The sequence below is a fragment of the Eurytemora carolleeae genome, unplaced genomic scaffold, assembly GCF_000591075.1.
Source record: "Eurytemora carolleeae unplaced genomic scaffold, Eaff_2.0 scaffold631, whole genome shotgun sequence".
Lineage (NCBI taxonomy): Eukaryota > Metazoa > Arthropoda > Copepoda > Calanoida > Temoridae > Eurytemora > Eurytemora carolleeae.
The window spans coordinates 47,430-62,531 of record NW_019396541.1 but is presented as its reverse complement, the minus strand read 5'-3'; the positions used below and the strand labels follow the sequence as shown (position 1 = coordinate 62,531).

At 32.7% G+C, this 15,102-nt stretch overlaps 1 protein-coding gene across 1 annotated transcript in view; it reads right to left on the bottom strand.

Moving 5' to 3' along the window:
- The window catches only part of LOC111705157 (guanine nucleotide-binding protein G(i) subunit alpha), a 39,099-nt gene that overhangs the window by 21,906 nt on the left and 2,091 nt on the right, over positions 1-15,102 (bottom strand). Inside the window, exons 3-6 of the mRNA XM_023477622.1 lie at positions 13,685-13,815; positions 12,670-12,754; positions 9,456-9,529; positions 6,592-6,726 (exon numbers count right to left, since the gene is read on the bottom strand). Of these exons, the coding sequence (XP_023333390.1) occupies positions 6,592-6,726; positions 9,456-9,529; positions 12,670-12,754; positions 13,685-13,815 (425 nt within the window). The remainder of the gene's footprint in view (positions 1-6,591; positions 6,727-9,455; positions 9,530-12,669; positions 12,755-13,684; positions 13,816-15,102) is intronic.

Below are 15,102 nucleotides of genomic sequence, written 5' to 3'. Positions count from 1 at the left end.
GTCCTTTGATTGTTTTATCCTATATCTATAACCTTCAAGGCTCTAACCACGCGGCTCGTTAAGATTATACATCTGGGTTAACATCAAACGTAAAAGTATAAATGGTATAATAACCCTCAGCAAAATTCAACTCTTAGAACTTCCCTTGTCATTTCAATTTTAATTTCCTACCACAATCCAAGGTTGACGGAGTTCAAATATATAAACCTTGGCTTATCTCTTAGTGCAAAATAAATAAAATAAATGTAATTTTCTTGCGAAATATAGTTTAACCTGCGAATTTAATGGCGATAACCAGAAGTGCAATATGCAAATCACGAATAGGGATTGTTTGTGCAATGTGCGATATAAAGTGACTAAACAAAACAAAATGTGCACGGCTGCATACACATTCGGTTCCACGAATAACAACAACGGTTTTCACTCTCAATGACATTGATTTTAAAACCGTCCTAGGCCTTCTTAAAAATAAACATCGATTTAATGATTTCTGTAAACTAGAACTTAAGAAGATAGAAATACAGGATGATTTATAAAAATCGATTTTTTAAATTGTTCACCAAAGCAAAAAAAGTACAACAAAAATTAATTATCTCCAGTATTGCTAATATTTCTCTTAAGGAGGTTCTCCAACAGCTTCCAAACTTCGAACCCGATATTTGGACAATTTGAGTTTTTTTACATCACACGGAGGAAGAAGCTGGAATCTTATACTACAAGATCTTTTCATATGTCTAGGACCTTTAAAAGTTATTACATCTAGTCAGAAACCATAATTGAAAATATTTCAAAAAATTATTTTTTGGAGAAAATGGTAAGTTAGTAAGTTAGAAATTGGGAGATTTTCCTTTAATATTGCAGATTTTTGATCCAATTAAACACGAATAAAAAATCGACTTTTAAAAATCACCCTGTAGATTTGCTATCCTATCTACATAATAAAACAAGACACTCGTATATATGTTCCCTATAACCGGCCAAATGGCTGGACCGATTGGGCTAAAAAATTTTGTGGACACTTAGGGGTGACCAGAGAGAGTTATAGGCTATACAAATTTTAATTTTTTTTTCAAATTTTATTAACGTTTTTTCAAGGGCAACTCCGGGCCCTTCACCTAGTATTAAATAAGTTTTAAAAATATGTTTTAAAAAACAAATCGTAGATTTCTTAACGTTATGAGAAAAAGAAAATAGTAGAGATTAACCCCATTTCAGATTAGAAAACATTGATTTCTCAACGATTTTTTTTACTTCGGCTACATTGATTTGAATAAAATTATAAAATGTTTAAAGAAAATATAAAAAAAAAACTCAAAAGAACAGTTTTTTATTAAACTAGAAATTCAAGGCGCTTCGCGCCCTTCTTTCTAGCCTTAGAGGGCGCTTCGCGCCCATCTCCTAAATTAATTGTGAACATGTTCTCTTTGTGTACATCGTAAAACAAAACAAAAATAATTCGCGGATTTTCACAAAAAAATTTCGCGGATTTTCAAAATTTTTAAAAATTTAATGACGATCGAATTTTGATAGACAAATATTTGAAATTTTGATGATTCATAAACCTTCCCTGGGGTCCCTAGATGTCCCACAAAAAATTTGGGCCCGATCGGTTCAGCCGTTTTGACGTTTATTGGATACAAACAAACAAACAAACAAACAAACAAACAGACAAACAGACAAACAGACAGACAGACAAGCCAAATTTATATATAGATTCAGTTGAAATAGTCTTGCAAAGCAGATTGTAATCTATTGACAGGAAGACATGAATATGAAAAATAAACTGTAAGGATTGTGTGCTGCGTAAGTTCGGTGATTAGAGACACGGATTTGCAAGACATATTTGTCATGTGTGTAAGCGCTCCTTAAATTCATTTTAAATTACCCGTCAAAATATAAACTGAGCCATATATGTTCATAATCATTGTAATGCAGAGTTGCACAAGAGTCTATTTCCTTTATTAACTTAAGAGGCCGCGATTAAATTAATTCGGAAAATGTTAGTCTCGAGATTAAGCTGCCTTTGAGACATTAAAAGGAAGCTTAAGGGACTGTAGACATAATTTTAAGTGAACCCCCATTTATAAATGGACATGTCCAATTTACAACGGTATCCTTAAAAGCTTTGACAAACGTGGGACTTATGGATTCTTCAGCAAAAATTCATGAAAGAAATGGTCAAAATTAAACGACTGTTTACAGTTCAGGCTAGGACATTTTTTTGATGAGAAGGGTACAGTTATGTCTCTCTTTAAGTTGAGGGCCACTCAAAAACAATGACTTAATCTTTTTATATAAATATTATATCATAAATTTTTTTTTATAAAAATCTAAACTTTTCTTCTTTAATGTGTAATGTTATGTTCCATTCAAGAGTTATAAAATGTATGTTAATGTAATTTCAACGTTTATTTCTGAATTATATAAGGGAGAGAACAGCTAAATAAAATATTTAAAGATAAAAATGCATGTATTGTTACGGATGAATATCTTCTTTATGAAGGACGATGAATAAGGAGGGTTTATGTCTATATATAGAATAGAAGCATAGTGATGTGAAATTTAGTTATTTTTCTTTTTCATTTTTCGGTAGTTGACAAATGAGAATTTAACAACTAACGATAGTTGTAACAATATTATTTAAACTAACAAATAATAATTTTGAATTAGACTTCATCATTGATTTTTTTGTCTTAAATTTACAGAAGTTCTTGCAGAAAGCTCGAAACTTTTGAATTGGTAATGCACTTAGAAAACAATAATCTTTACTAGATCCACAGATTAGGTAAATTCTGTCTGAATATCTCAACGGAGATTGCGCAATACAAGGAACTTAAATTTAAAGCGTAATTTCAAGTGGTCCTCCAAGCAAAGATGTAAAACGGTCTGATAATGTATGTATTAAATATGAAGTAAGAATGTATATCCATTTTTAAAACTTATTATTTTTGATTAATGTTTCTCAACTAAAGTGAGTTGCGCACTTCTAGAGCCGGATATCAAATAGGAATTATCAGTATTAAACCCTTTTAAACCTAGAAATACGACAATATCTTACAATTATTGATCAGATAAAGGATTCAAGCTAACCGTTGTAAATCGGACATGGACAGCTTTGCAGGGTCACTTGAAATTACGCTTACAGTCCCTTTAACAAGTATCGGCTTCAGAACTGGTTTGAAATGATTCTTCTTCTACTAATTTACTGAGACGGGTAATCTACACAACCTTGAGAATAATGAGAGATAGCAATTCTTAACATCCAACATTGAAAGGTTTTCTTTGTAAAGAAACCTCAGTTAGAAATCAGGAACTTGATGAAATATAATGATTTTGTTGGCAATAAAACTATCTTACCAACTACTTCAGTTTGCACTACCCGTCTAATATACTTGATTGGATTGTGGGGAGGGGGATGGGAGGTTGGAAGTATTCAGAATTTAATAAAAAAAAATGTTTGAGGATAAAAATGTTTCAGGATAAAAAGAATATGATTGAGATTGAGACAGGGTGGATGGACCGGTGCAGAAAATGAAAAAAGAGGAGAAAAGGTTCCAACCCTGAATTATTTAAATTAGATGAAATCCTAGTGTAACAAATGATAAACGGAGGAAGCCTTGTCACAAAGCCACAATTTTTGCAATTGAATAAAGGTCTGAGAGAGGAATTGAAGGTTCAAGGGTAGAGTAGTGCAGTATACTTTAGAAGGTTGGGTTCTACAGAACAATGGGATGTATTACCAATCTTTATTTTAAACCTGATTCAACCATTAGACAAATCCATCAAGATAAGTAGTTTAGGAGCTCAGACTAGGGTTAACAACTAGGAGAAGGGTTTATACAACTAGGACAAGGGAAAAATTAAGAGAGAAGGAATATACATTTGTGACAAGGATTAAGGAAACTTTAACAAGGAGTTTAGAAACTATGACACGAGTTTTAGCACAAGGACAAGGGGTAAAGCAACTAGGACAACGCGTATAGCAAGAAGGACAAGGGTTTGAGCAACTAAGACCATGAAGCAACTAGAACAGGGCTGGCAGGATAATGATTAAAAGAAAAGAAAAAGACACGTGATTTATCAACTAGGACAAGGGTTTAAGCAACTAGGACAAGAACTAAAACAATTAGGACAAGGGTTTAAGCAAAAACACGTGTTTAAGAAACCAGGATTAGTGGAACCAGGACAAGATGCGAAGAACTAGGACAAGATGTGAACAACTAGGACAAGATGTGAAAAACTAGGACAAGTGTTAAAAACAACAAGGATAAGGAGGAGTAACAAAGACTAGAGGTTAGGTCCAAGGACTGATGTGAGAAACTATTTTGTACTTGAGTAATCCATAAAATACTAATGGCTGGGCAACGGAGATAAAAGTTGTGGCCCACAACAAACAAGTTTTGAAAAGAGAAGATACTTTTTTAGCCAAGAAAGAAAAAAAACATCTTTGCACAAAATAGAACCATTAAAATGAACAATGTTAATAAACTATTAAGTAAATTCAGACTACTTACTTTCAAAACTTGTTCCCCCCCCCCCCACATTAGTGTTTAACCCTATACAGCTGGAACCCGATATATTTAACACAAAGGTGTGAAACCAACTATCATATTCACTTAAACACAATTCAGGGGTTTCAAGGATATACAATCTACTCACACAAACACATTTCGGGTTAAACACATCAAACACTCTACTACTCGAACACTTAACACAATTCAGGAAGACACATATCTGATTGGAAGACATACAATCTACTCACACAAACACAATTCAGAGACAAATTTTGGGTTAAAGCACATCAAACACTCTTACACTTAAACACAATTCAGGGGCAAATTTCGGAAACACATCAAACACTCTACACGTACACTTAAACACAATACAGGGAGACATTCCGGGTTAAACACATCAAACACTCTGCACGTACACTTTAACACAAGTCAGGGAGATATTTCGGGTTAAACACATCAAAGTTTCTACTACTTGTACACTTAAACACAATTCAGGGGCACACATCGCTTAAAACACATCAAACACTCTACACGTACACTTAAACACAACTCAGGGGCACACTTCGCTTAAAACACATCAAACACTCTACTTCTCGTACACTTAAACATATCGTCACAAGAAAACACTCAATTTCTACAGACACCATGACACAATTCCATAAAACAGAAACAAACCCAAAGCATGTAAATACAATAACTACTCTGCCAAACCAAGACACGTTCTCCCATGAACATTAAATCCTAGTTTAAATGTACCAAGGAACAATATCCTAGAGAAACCTGTGTCCGATCGTATCCCAGAGGGGAACTTTCAAACTACTATTGGAAACATCCAAAACCATGAAATTCGACCGACAACGCGCGCTTTTGAAATAGCATAAAATGAAAAGACTAGAAAATAATGAGCTGAGCACGGTTTACATCCTCACTCAAGCACAAGGATATGTGCGGAAAACAGGCCTGGTGAGAAAGAGATGGAACACAATTTCTCAGATTTCCCATGAAGAACAATCATTCTCACCTTGCATCCAGCCAACAACATTATACTCAATCATACTACACGGAGCAATATTCATCCTGCAGTCTAAAACTAGGACTAGATATATTCCTCCGGCAGTCTAAAACTATTACTAGGAGTATGACTAGATATATTCATCCTGTTGTCTTAAACTATGACTAGGAGAAGGACTAGATATATTCATCCTGTAGTCTTAAGGACTTGGAGTATGACTAGTTATATTTATCCTGCAGTCTTTAACTAGGACTAGGAGTAGGACTAGTTATATTTATCCTGCAGTCTTAAACTAGGACTAGGAATAGGACCAGATATATTCATCCTAGTCTTAAGCTAGGACTAGGAACAGTTGTATTTATCCTGCAGTCTTTAACTAGGACCAGGAGTAGGAATAGTTAGATTTATCCTGCAGTCTTTAACTAGGACCAGGAGTAGGAATAGTTAGATTTATCCTGCAGTCTTTAACCAGGACACAATGTAGGTCTAGAATCTTTACGGTACTAAAACCTAACATTTTTATTTTTTTCTTCAGCTTAGTCTTTAACCAAGGTCTAAACTTCTAATCCCCCTTCAATCCACAAAATCTCCCTAAATTTGAAATGAATGCCAAGGTACTAAAGACCTAACACCAGGATTTAGGATCCTAGTTTATCCTTTTCCCACACTTATTAAAATTAATCAACAGCTGGACACTGAAAAGTGAAATTTTAGTGATACGTCACATTTTTTTGTTGATTCATCTGTATCAATTTGTAGATACATGAAACAAGTACTAGCCAGGAGCGTCACTAGGAAAAGAAAAACTTTCAAATAATAATAGAATAATAAGATGACTCGCCAGTATAAAAGTTTGTCAAAAGAAGAATTATATCCTGCAACCCTCAACTGTTTCTAAGGAAAGGTATTGTATAGATCAGGATATCGTGTGGTGTAATGTCAAGACAAATGTTTTGTTGTTTTGTTATGAAACTAACAAGATACTATGGTTACAACCCAACAAGGTCGGAGTAAAATCTCCACCTGCTCTACTTAGTACCTAGAGTAGGACAGATTGAAATTTACCTGTTCATCTCTTCATCTTCTGCCAGTACAAGATCGTATCCTGAGAGAGCTACGCAAAAAATAATTGCTGTCACTCCCTCGAAACAATGAATCCATTTCTTTCTCTCCGATCTCTGACCACCGACATCAAACATTCTAAACAATATTTGTTAATGTTCAATATGCAGACTTAATAAGGAACGACAAGTATAATAATAGATCGTGACTTTCTCAAATTAGTTTCCAATTAACAACCTTTACCAATATATATTTTTAAACTTTTTCTAAAAAATAAATTTGTTTTGTAAAATTTTCCTAAATCTTTTTTCTCTTAAATAGTAAATTAAGATCTTCTGTGTTTGTGACCGTAATCATAGATGTGTGTGTATGTGTATAAGAAGTATATTACAACTAAGGATTAAAGGGTGGGACCACATATGCAGAATGAGATTAACATCCTGGAAACCCTTTTAAGGTTCTAAATCATACTGTTCTATATTCGCAAGGTTGTCTGCAAATACAAGTATTATCTTTACCCAACCTCAAGGTTTTGTTTTTAGTTAGGTTTTACATCAGATTAATTAATTCATTATCCCTCTAGGTTATGCTGGAGAAAACAGTACACGTACAGGGGGGTCAATATGATTTTTTTAAAGGGGGGGGGGGGCCACAAAACATATCACTCCGGAAAATTTAAACAGTGTTTAAACATAACTTAGAATTGCCGTAGATCGTTGATTTTTTTAATGTGAACTTAAAATTGATAGAATAATTAAGAAAATATTTACGTTTCATTATTTTTTAATTTTGTTCTACTTCTGTTCTGAATTATGCCAAAATTGAAGAATTATAAATCTTACATATTTTCTAAAATGCGCGCGCGCGTGGATTTGAGTTTTTTTGTGCAAAACTATTCAGGGTTTACATGTTAAAAAGCGTCTTGAAGCGCGTTAAAGTTTGTATCATGGTGTCAAGCTTGCAAAAATGTGAAAAAGTAACATTTTCCACCAAAAAGCGCGCGCACTTTTGCTCGGATGTCCCCCTCCCCCCTTACCAAGAAGCAGCAAAATTGTTCATTTAAACATACAAGAACACATTCGGATTCTTTTTATTTTTAAAATGAGTCGGTGCAAGCACTTTAAATAATCATGAATAACTTTTTTGGGAGAATAATGGCAAATCTCTATTAAAAGACCGTTGGTTCAATTTTTAACAGATTGTTATGATTTTAACATTTTTGAATTCGGACGGAGAAAGTGTGATAAGAAATCCCATTAAAAAACTTTTGTCTGGGATGGCGCTTAGACATATCGACTAACTTGATATCCACAGTGTAAACTTTAAATTTTATGTTAAATTAAACCCGTCAAGGGAGTGGGGATCCGACTGAACGCGATCTGAACAGATTGTAAAAACACAAGTTACGCACCTCAGTTCAGAGGGAATCTGGGGTTTTGGAATAAGAAGCGAAGAAAATTAGGTGATTGGGGTTTTGGATCCAGGCAAGGGTTAGCTAGGGCAGGTTGTTGGGAGGGGGGCACAGTGGGGTATTATGGGGGGTCAGCCAAAATGATTTTATTCCATAAAACTCTTATTTATGTCAAATAAGGCTTGGCCGCTTAAGAATTCTTTTAAAGAAAAGTCTTTAAGTGGTTTAAATTTTATGTTTTAGTTAAGAATTTCGACCAAAAACCCGCTATTTTATTCCATAAACCTCTTATTTATGTCAAATAAGGCTTAGGCGCTTAATAATTTTTTTTTGAGATAAGTCTCTAAGTTGTTTAAATGTTAAACAATCTAAAGAACTGACGAGGGTCAACCCAGACCGAAATATATTTTCAATAAAAGTGAGAACATCTACTTTTTTTACTCTACAGAGGTTTGGTCCATCACCATCACTGAATTTTAAATGTTATGTTTTAGTTCAGAATTTCGACCGAAAACCCACTATTTCATTGAAAACTATTAAAATAGGATTTTACAACACGGTACTCTCGACTATATCAAGGTTTTGGCGTGCTGCTGGCGCACCTAAATATTTTCTACGTCTGCGCTTTCTTGTGCTTTTGCTTTAAAATATTTTTTTTCTTTAAAAAAGCTCTTTAACAAAGACGACATCTAAATATATTGCGGGTTTACAATATCCATTCAAGGATAAATATATGAACGGGAAAAGTAATCATAAGTTGAAATCATTATAAATCAATGCAAGCTACAATTAATGTAATGTTTGTAAAGAAAAAGGTTGTTATCAGAATTTATTCATTTTGTCAATTTTCACCATGAAACAAAAGAGGAGTATTGTGGCAAAAACCACCTTAAATACCCCAACGTGCGCCCTCGGAATAAAAAGAGTAGGAAAAGGGTCGATAAATATGAACACCTGAAAACATGAGTCCTTTTTTGAAAACAAGTATCAAATTTCAACGTGGATAAAAAGATACAGTTAAAAAATAGACGGAGAGATGAATATCACATGAACTAGATGTAATGAATTAATTTCATAAAATAAAATTTTTTATATTGAAAGATTACTTACATTTTCTAGGATGTTTTTAAAAACACAAGATACGCACTCAGAATATATAGAGTAGGAAAAGGGTCGATAAATATGAATAAACAATTCTTTTTTCTAAAACAGATTTAAACATCAAATTTACCGGATAAAAAGTTGTGGTTGAAAAATAGACGAAAAGATGAAAATTACATGGACTAAATGGAATGAATTAATCTCATAAAATAAAATATTTTATATTTAAGGATTACTTACGTTTTCTTGAAACTTTTAATATTTTCATATTTATATTTCAATTTGTGTTTTGTCGACATTTTACTTAAAATTTTTTAGTTTTGAAGAGAATAATTAGACCCGTGAAATTTCTTACTTGAAATGTAGGTTCTTGAACTTGAATTGAGTCTCAATAATTCCCGTAGTTTTCACTCTTGTTCTTAGTACATCCTTAAATATAAATAAGTTTTATCAGCTCAACATAAACATCAGTTTTTCAGTTATACATAAACATTAGTTTTTTTTAGCTCAACATAAACATTAATTAAATCAGCTCAACTTAACATTTTTTTATCAGCTCAACATAAACCTTAGTTTAATCAGCTTAAAATAAAGATTAGTCTTATGAGCTGAACATAAACATTAGCTTTGTCAGCTCATAACTCAACATATAGATTAGTTTCATCAGCTCAACATGAAATAAACATTCATTTAATCAGTTTAACATTTAAACATTTATTTTTTCAGTTTGACATAAATGTTCATTTAATCATCTCAACATAAAGATCAGTTTAATTAATTTTATGAGCAAAACATAAACATTAGCTTTGTCAGCTCAAAAGTTAACATAAACATTAGTTTTATCAACTCAACATAAAATAAACATTCATTTTACCTGTTTAACATAAATATTTATGTAATCGTTGGACATAAATGTTCATTTAATCAGCTCAACATGAATATTTATTTAATCAGCTTTACGAAAACAATCATTTAATAAGTTAAACATAAGCATTTATTTTATCAGCTTGAAATAAACATGTATTCAATCAGTTAAACATAAACATTAAATCTGTAAGCTCAAATTTAATCAGTGTGCATAAACATTCAATTAATCAGCTCCACAATTTAACACTAAAAATTATTTTAATATTTTTACTGTAACATAATTCAGATGCTCTCGACTTAAGCTATAGTTATATCTCTAATATTCCAACTCTAAACCATGTTACTGTACGAATCCTATGTGAAAACTATTAAAAATGTTAAATTAAACTAAAAGTTATATTATAAACCCTGATGATCTAGGCAAAAAATATTTCAGAGAAAGTTTCACCATCAACTCGTGTCTTCAACACTTAAACATGACTTATCTTACTGAGTTACTCCCACCGCCGATACAAAACTAAAAAAGGAAGTAAAACCCAGAAGAAGAGCCAATAAGATTAAAATAGATAGTATTAAATGATCCTTAAATATTTTTTTTTTAAAGGATCAAACGATTTATGAAAAGATTGAAATTAAACCCGAATTAGCCAAACAAGACAACAATTGAATCCAGTTCTTGATACACCTAATTAAAATTATTAGTACGATGTGCATGAAGTAAGATGGTTTCAATATAATCGGACAAATTTACATAAATCTGGATAAATATTAAAAATTTACTGAATGGAATAAAACACAATAAATAAGTGAAACCTCTGAATAAATATTTTCCTAATTATAATAATGTTTGGTATTGTGGGAGCAAGGTTTAGAATAATAATGTTGTCATGTGATTGAAAGCTGTCAATCTACTAGAAATAATTATGCATACATTCAACCTAGGTATATTACCAATCCTACTGACTGTCCATGGCCGTAGTTGGAAAAATCCTTTAAAAGGGAGTGACCGCGAACTAGTTTTAAACGGACAGAAACTTATCTAATCCCTTCTTTTTTCTTGCGGTTTTTTTTGAACGAGTCTACATTGTCATGTGAAGGGGTTAAATATTTATTAATTTTAACAAAAAAATTTCCTTAAAAACGTTTTTTTGGTATGATTCAACTTCTTCACCAATGTTTTCTTAAATACCAAACTTAAGATTTTTTACAATCCCACCCTTAAGGTATAATGAATACAACCAAGCGCAAGTAACCCCCCTAACCACACCCTTAAAGTATTTTTACAATTCAATTTCCCTTTTACTCTACTTGACCTAGGGGTCCTAGTCCTGTTAGTTTAAAACCATCCTGTTCACCTCCAGAGCTTAAAAGGGAGTGTTTGCGAAACTGAAGTAAGGAATAAGCATAATTCCTAATTGATATTAATGTGTGAAACCGGTTGCTTACTGGTGGAACTGGCTCTGATTGAGATAGGATAGAAATGAAAAAAATCAAGTTTTGGTTCGTTCATTCTAAACGAGAAACAATAATAAATTAAGAACTAAAATTTAATGTATTGATTAACAGGTAGACTTAACTAGGGGTCACATATAATTTCAGAAACTTTACATTTCGTATTTTTAATTTCACACATAGATAGCACACTTAAAATTTCTTTGATATTCTACCATGCACTTAAATGTAAGCACTTAATATCCCTTCCCCCAAAAAATTAATTTTGAAATTTGTTACTAGGAGAATGATCTGAGTAAAATATTAAAAGTTTGATTATCTAACCGATTTTGATATTTTCATATTTTGATAATGGATAGAAAATATTCCGCCAAATACCCGTAGAAATATTTAAAATATTCAATCATAAAATCCTTCAAAATAAATATTTTTTTAATGGATTCCTCATAACTTATAAAGTAAATATAAAATAAGAAGAAGCACTCGGGAGGCACTTTTGTTTTACGATTTTTAGGAGAGGCAACACTTTTTTTGAGCAAGTTTATGTAATGTTAGTTCTATTGAAAAGTATCTACTGTCATTAACAGAAAGACCCGAAAATAATTGACAGATAAACAGGCGACTTAACGACTTATCTCTGGCAAATTTAAATGTTCAAAAAATGCAGACCACATTTTGGAAATGGCAGCACTAGGGCTATTTTGTGATTATCATTTCAACAGTCATACAAATTGTAAAATTAGATTGCAAAGTCGTTTAATTAATTGCAAAATTATTTCCGGGTGTTAATGATGAGGACTGTACATAAAAAAATAAGTAATTATCCAGAGAAAGTGAAAGCTAACTAAAAAGTAACAATCAACAAAAACGTCGACACAAATTCTCCTTGTACTTGCTACTTTCTCAAGATACCTTAATAAAGGACTAGTAATTTTAAGAAAAATGCTCATTTTACTTGATATTGATAAGCACTTCATGTAACAAAAGCACTCCACATACTCGAAAAGTACACGATAACCCCGAATAGTCCTGAATGTACTCGAAAAGTACACGATAACCCCGAATAGTCCTGAATGTACTCGAAAAGTACACGATAACCCCGAATAGTCCTGAATGTACTCGAAAAGTACAAGATAACCCCGAATAGTCCTGAATGTACTCGAAAAGTACACGATAACCCCGAATAGTCCTGAATGTACTCGAAAAGTAAACGATAAACCCGAATAGTCATGAATGTACTTGAAAAGTACCTGTTGTGTAGGTTTGTAGTTGGGTGAGGATATTCTATCTAAAGAGTTCAAATAGTACGCGGCGCTGTCGTTCAGCTGATATTCTCTATAATACAATTATATTTATTTACAATTCATCTCTTTTAATTATCAAAGATTAAAAATCCTTTGTTAAAAAAAGAAATAAAAACTCAATCTAAAGTTGTCAAATAAAAGAAAGCAAAAGAGAGAGATAAGGAATAAAAGAGAAGAGGTGGAAACAATAGATTAAATCAAAAGAAAGGCTAGACCTATAGCAAAGCGCGAGAAGAGATAAAGAAAGAATTTAGGGTGCGGTAAAGGAAGGGATGGATAGGTTAAAGTAAAAATGGTTTAAAGTTATAAAATGTAAGTTTACAATATACTGAGGAGTGGAGTACTGAACTTAGCATGAAAGATTACAAAATTTCGCGGGTTTAATTCGGCCGTTGTTTCAGGTTGTTATCTTTCAGTTTCAAACTTCAGCACAGATTTGTAATAAAAGCATACATTAACCCCGATATAGATAACAAGATTTCAATCATCAGGCATACACTTAACAGACTTGTTTCTATAAAAAAGTTTTCATGAAAGAACCAAAACTTCAATAAAATTAATTAAAGTTCTGGTTTTAAGTCCGGTATTTTTTCAAGAGGTTTTCGTTTGAAAATAATGTTTATCTAACAGAAATTTATTCTTAAAACATGACTTAAAAACTAGATTTCAGCCTTTTTCCATAAACATGGAGATTTAAGAAAAATCAACGTCAACCATAAATATTAAATTTATATTGATCTCATTTCAATAAAATTCCACTTTTCTCTCGGTTTGTTTGTCTGCATGTATGACCATTGACCATAACTCATGAACCCCTTAATCGATTTTAAAATTCTAATATGAGTTGGTCGACTTATATGGGGAAAATTAGGATTTCCAGCAAAAGCTTGGTTTCCAACCAGTTACTGGTATAAAATAGGATCGAGCTAAAAGATGGTTTAGAATTTAATAAATATTATTCCTAGATCTGAGGAAGCATGCTTGAACTCCTTTATCTGCCCACAATCTCTTCATGATCATCCCCAACTCGAAGGACAGCTTTCCGTCCTCACCTGGAGCTGACGCCATAGAGAAGAACTGACGCGCGTCATCCTGAAAAAACACGCAAATAACATTATGCGTAAAATAAAACTAACAAAAGTAAAATGGGAACAAATGTCGCCATTAATTTCATTTAATTTTAGAAATACCAGTTTGTGGGAAAATTTTAATTGTAGTGTGAACATATTAAGAAACCACAAAAGAAATCGGAAACGTATCTACAGCCACCACAATAAACAGCATTTTAAACTGAAAACGAAAGTGGAACTATTAAAGTGGACTCATGTGCGGACCTATTTATCAAATAGCAGAATACAGTGTTAATCTGTTATCAAACAGTGGAGTAGAGTGCTGAACTGTTTAACCATTTATCAAAAAGAGTGCAGAACTGTTTATAAAATAATGGAGTGTGCGGAACTGTTTATCAAAGAATGGAGTTTAGCGCGGAACTGTTTATCAAAGAATGGAGTAGAGTGCGGCACCATTTATCAAAAAGTGAAGTAGAGTAAGGAACGGTTCATCAAAAAATTGTTTGGAGTGCGGAACTGTTTATTAAAGAGCGGAGTAGAGTGCGGGACTGTTTATCAAAGAGTGGAGTAAAGTGCGGAACTTTTTTTTAAAGAGTGGAGTAGAGTGCGGAACTGTTTATCAAAGAATGGAGTATAGTGCAGAACTGTTTATCAAAGAATGGAGTATAGTGCGGCACCAAATATCAAAGATTGGAGTAGTGCGTAACGGTTCATCAAAGAATGGAGTTGAGTGCGGGACTGTTTATCAAAGAATGGAGTATAGTGCGGGACTGTTTATCAAAGAATGGAATTGAGTGCGGGACTGTTTATCAAAGAATGGAGTTGAGTGCGGGACTGTTTATCAAAGAATGGAGTAGTATCAAAGAGCGGAGTAGAGTGCGGAACTGTTTATTAAAGAGGGGTAGAGATGAATGCGGAAATTAGGAATGCAAAATATTTAACGCAAATTACACAGAAGCAGTTTCCTTTTGTGGTCCCGGAAGGATTTTTAGTAATAAAGTGGTAACAACCCTCCCTTGTTGTTTGACGAATTCATCGTAATTTCATAACAATTATCAATTAGCAAATTTATTCAATTACAGATTAATATCCCGGGGTTAGGTTTATATATCTAACAGATAATCAAAATATTTATAAAATCAATTAATTGAGAAATTGAACAGCGTTGAGGTTTGAACATTTAATAAGTTTGGTTTAAGCTTCGAATTTGGGAGTGTAAACAGAGGAGTGTACAGATATGTGTACAGAGTAGAGAACAGAGAAGTGTACAAAGTAGTGTTCAGAGGAGGAGTGTACAGAGAAATGTACA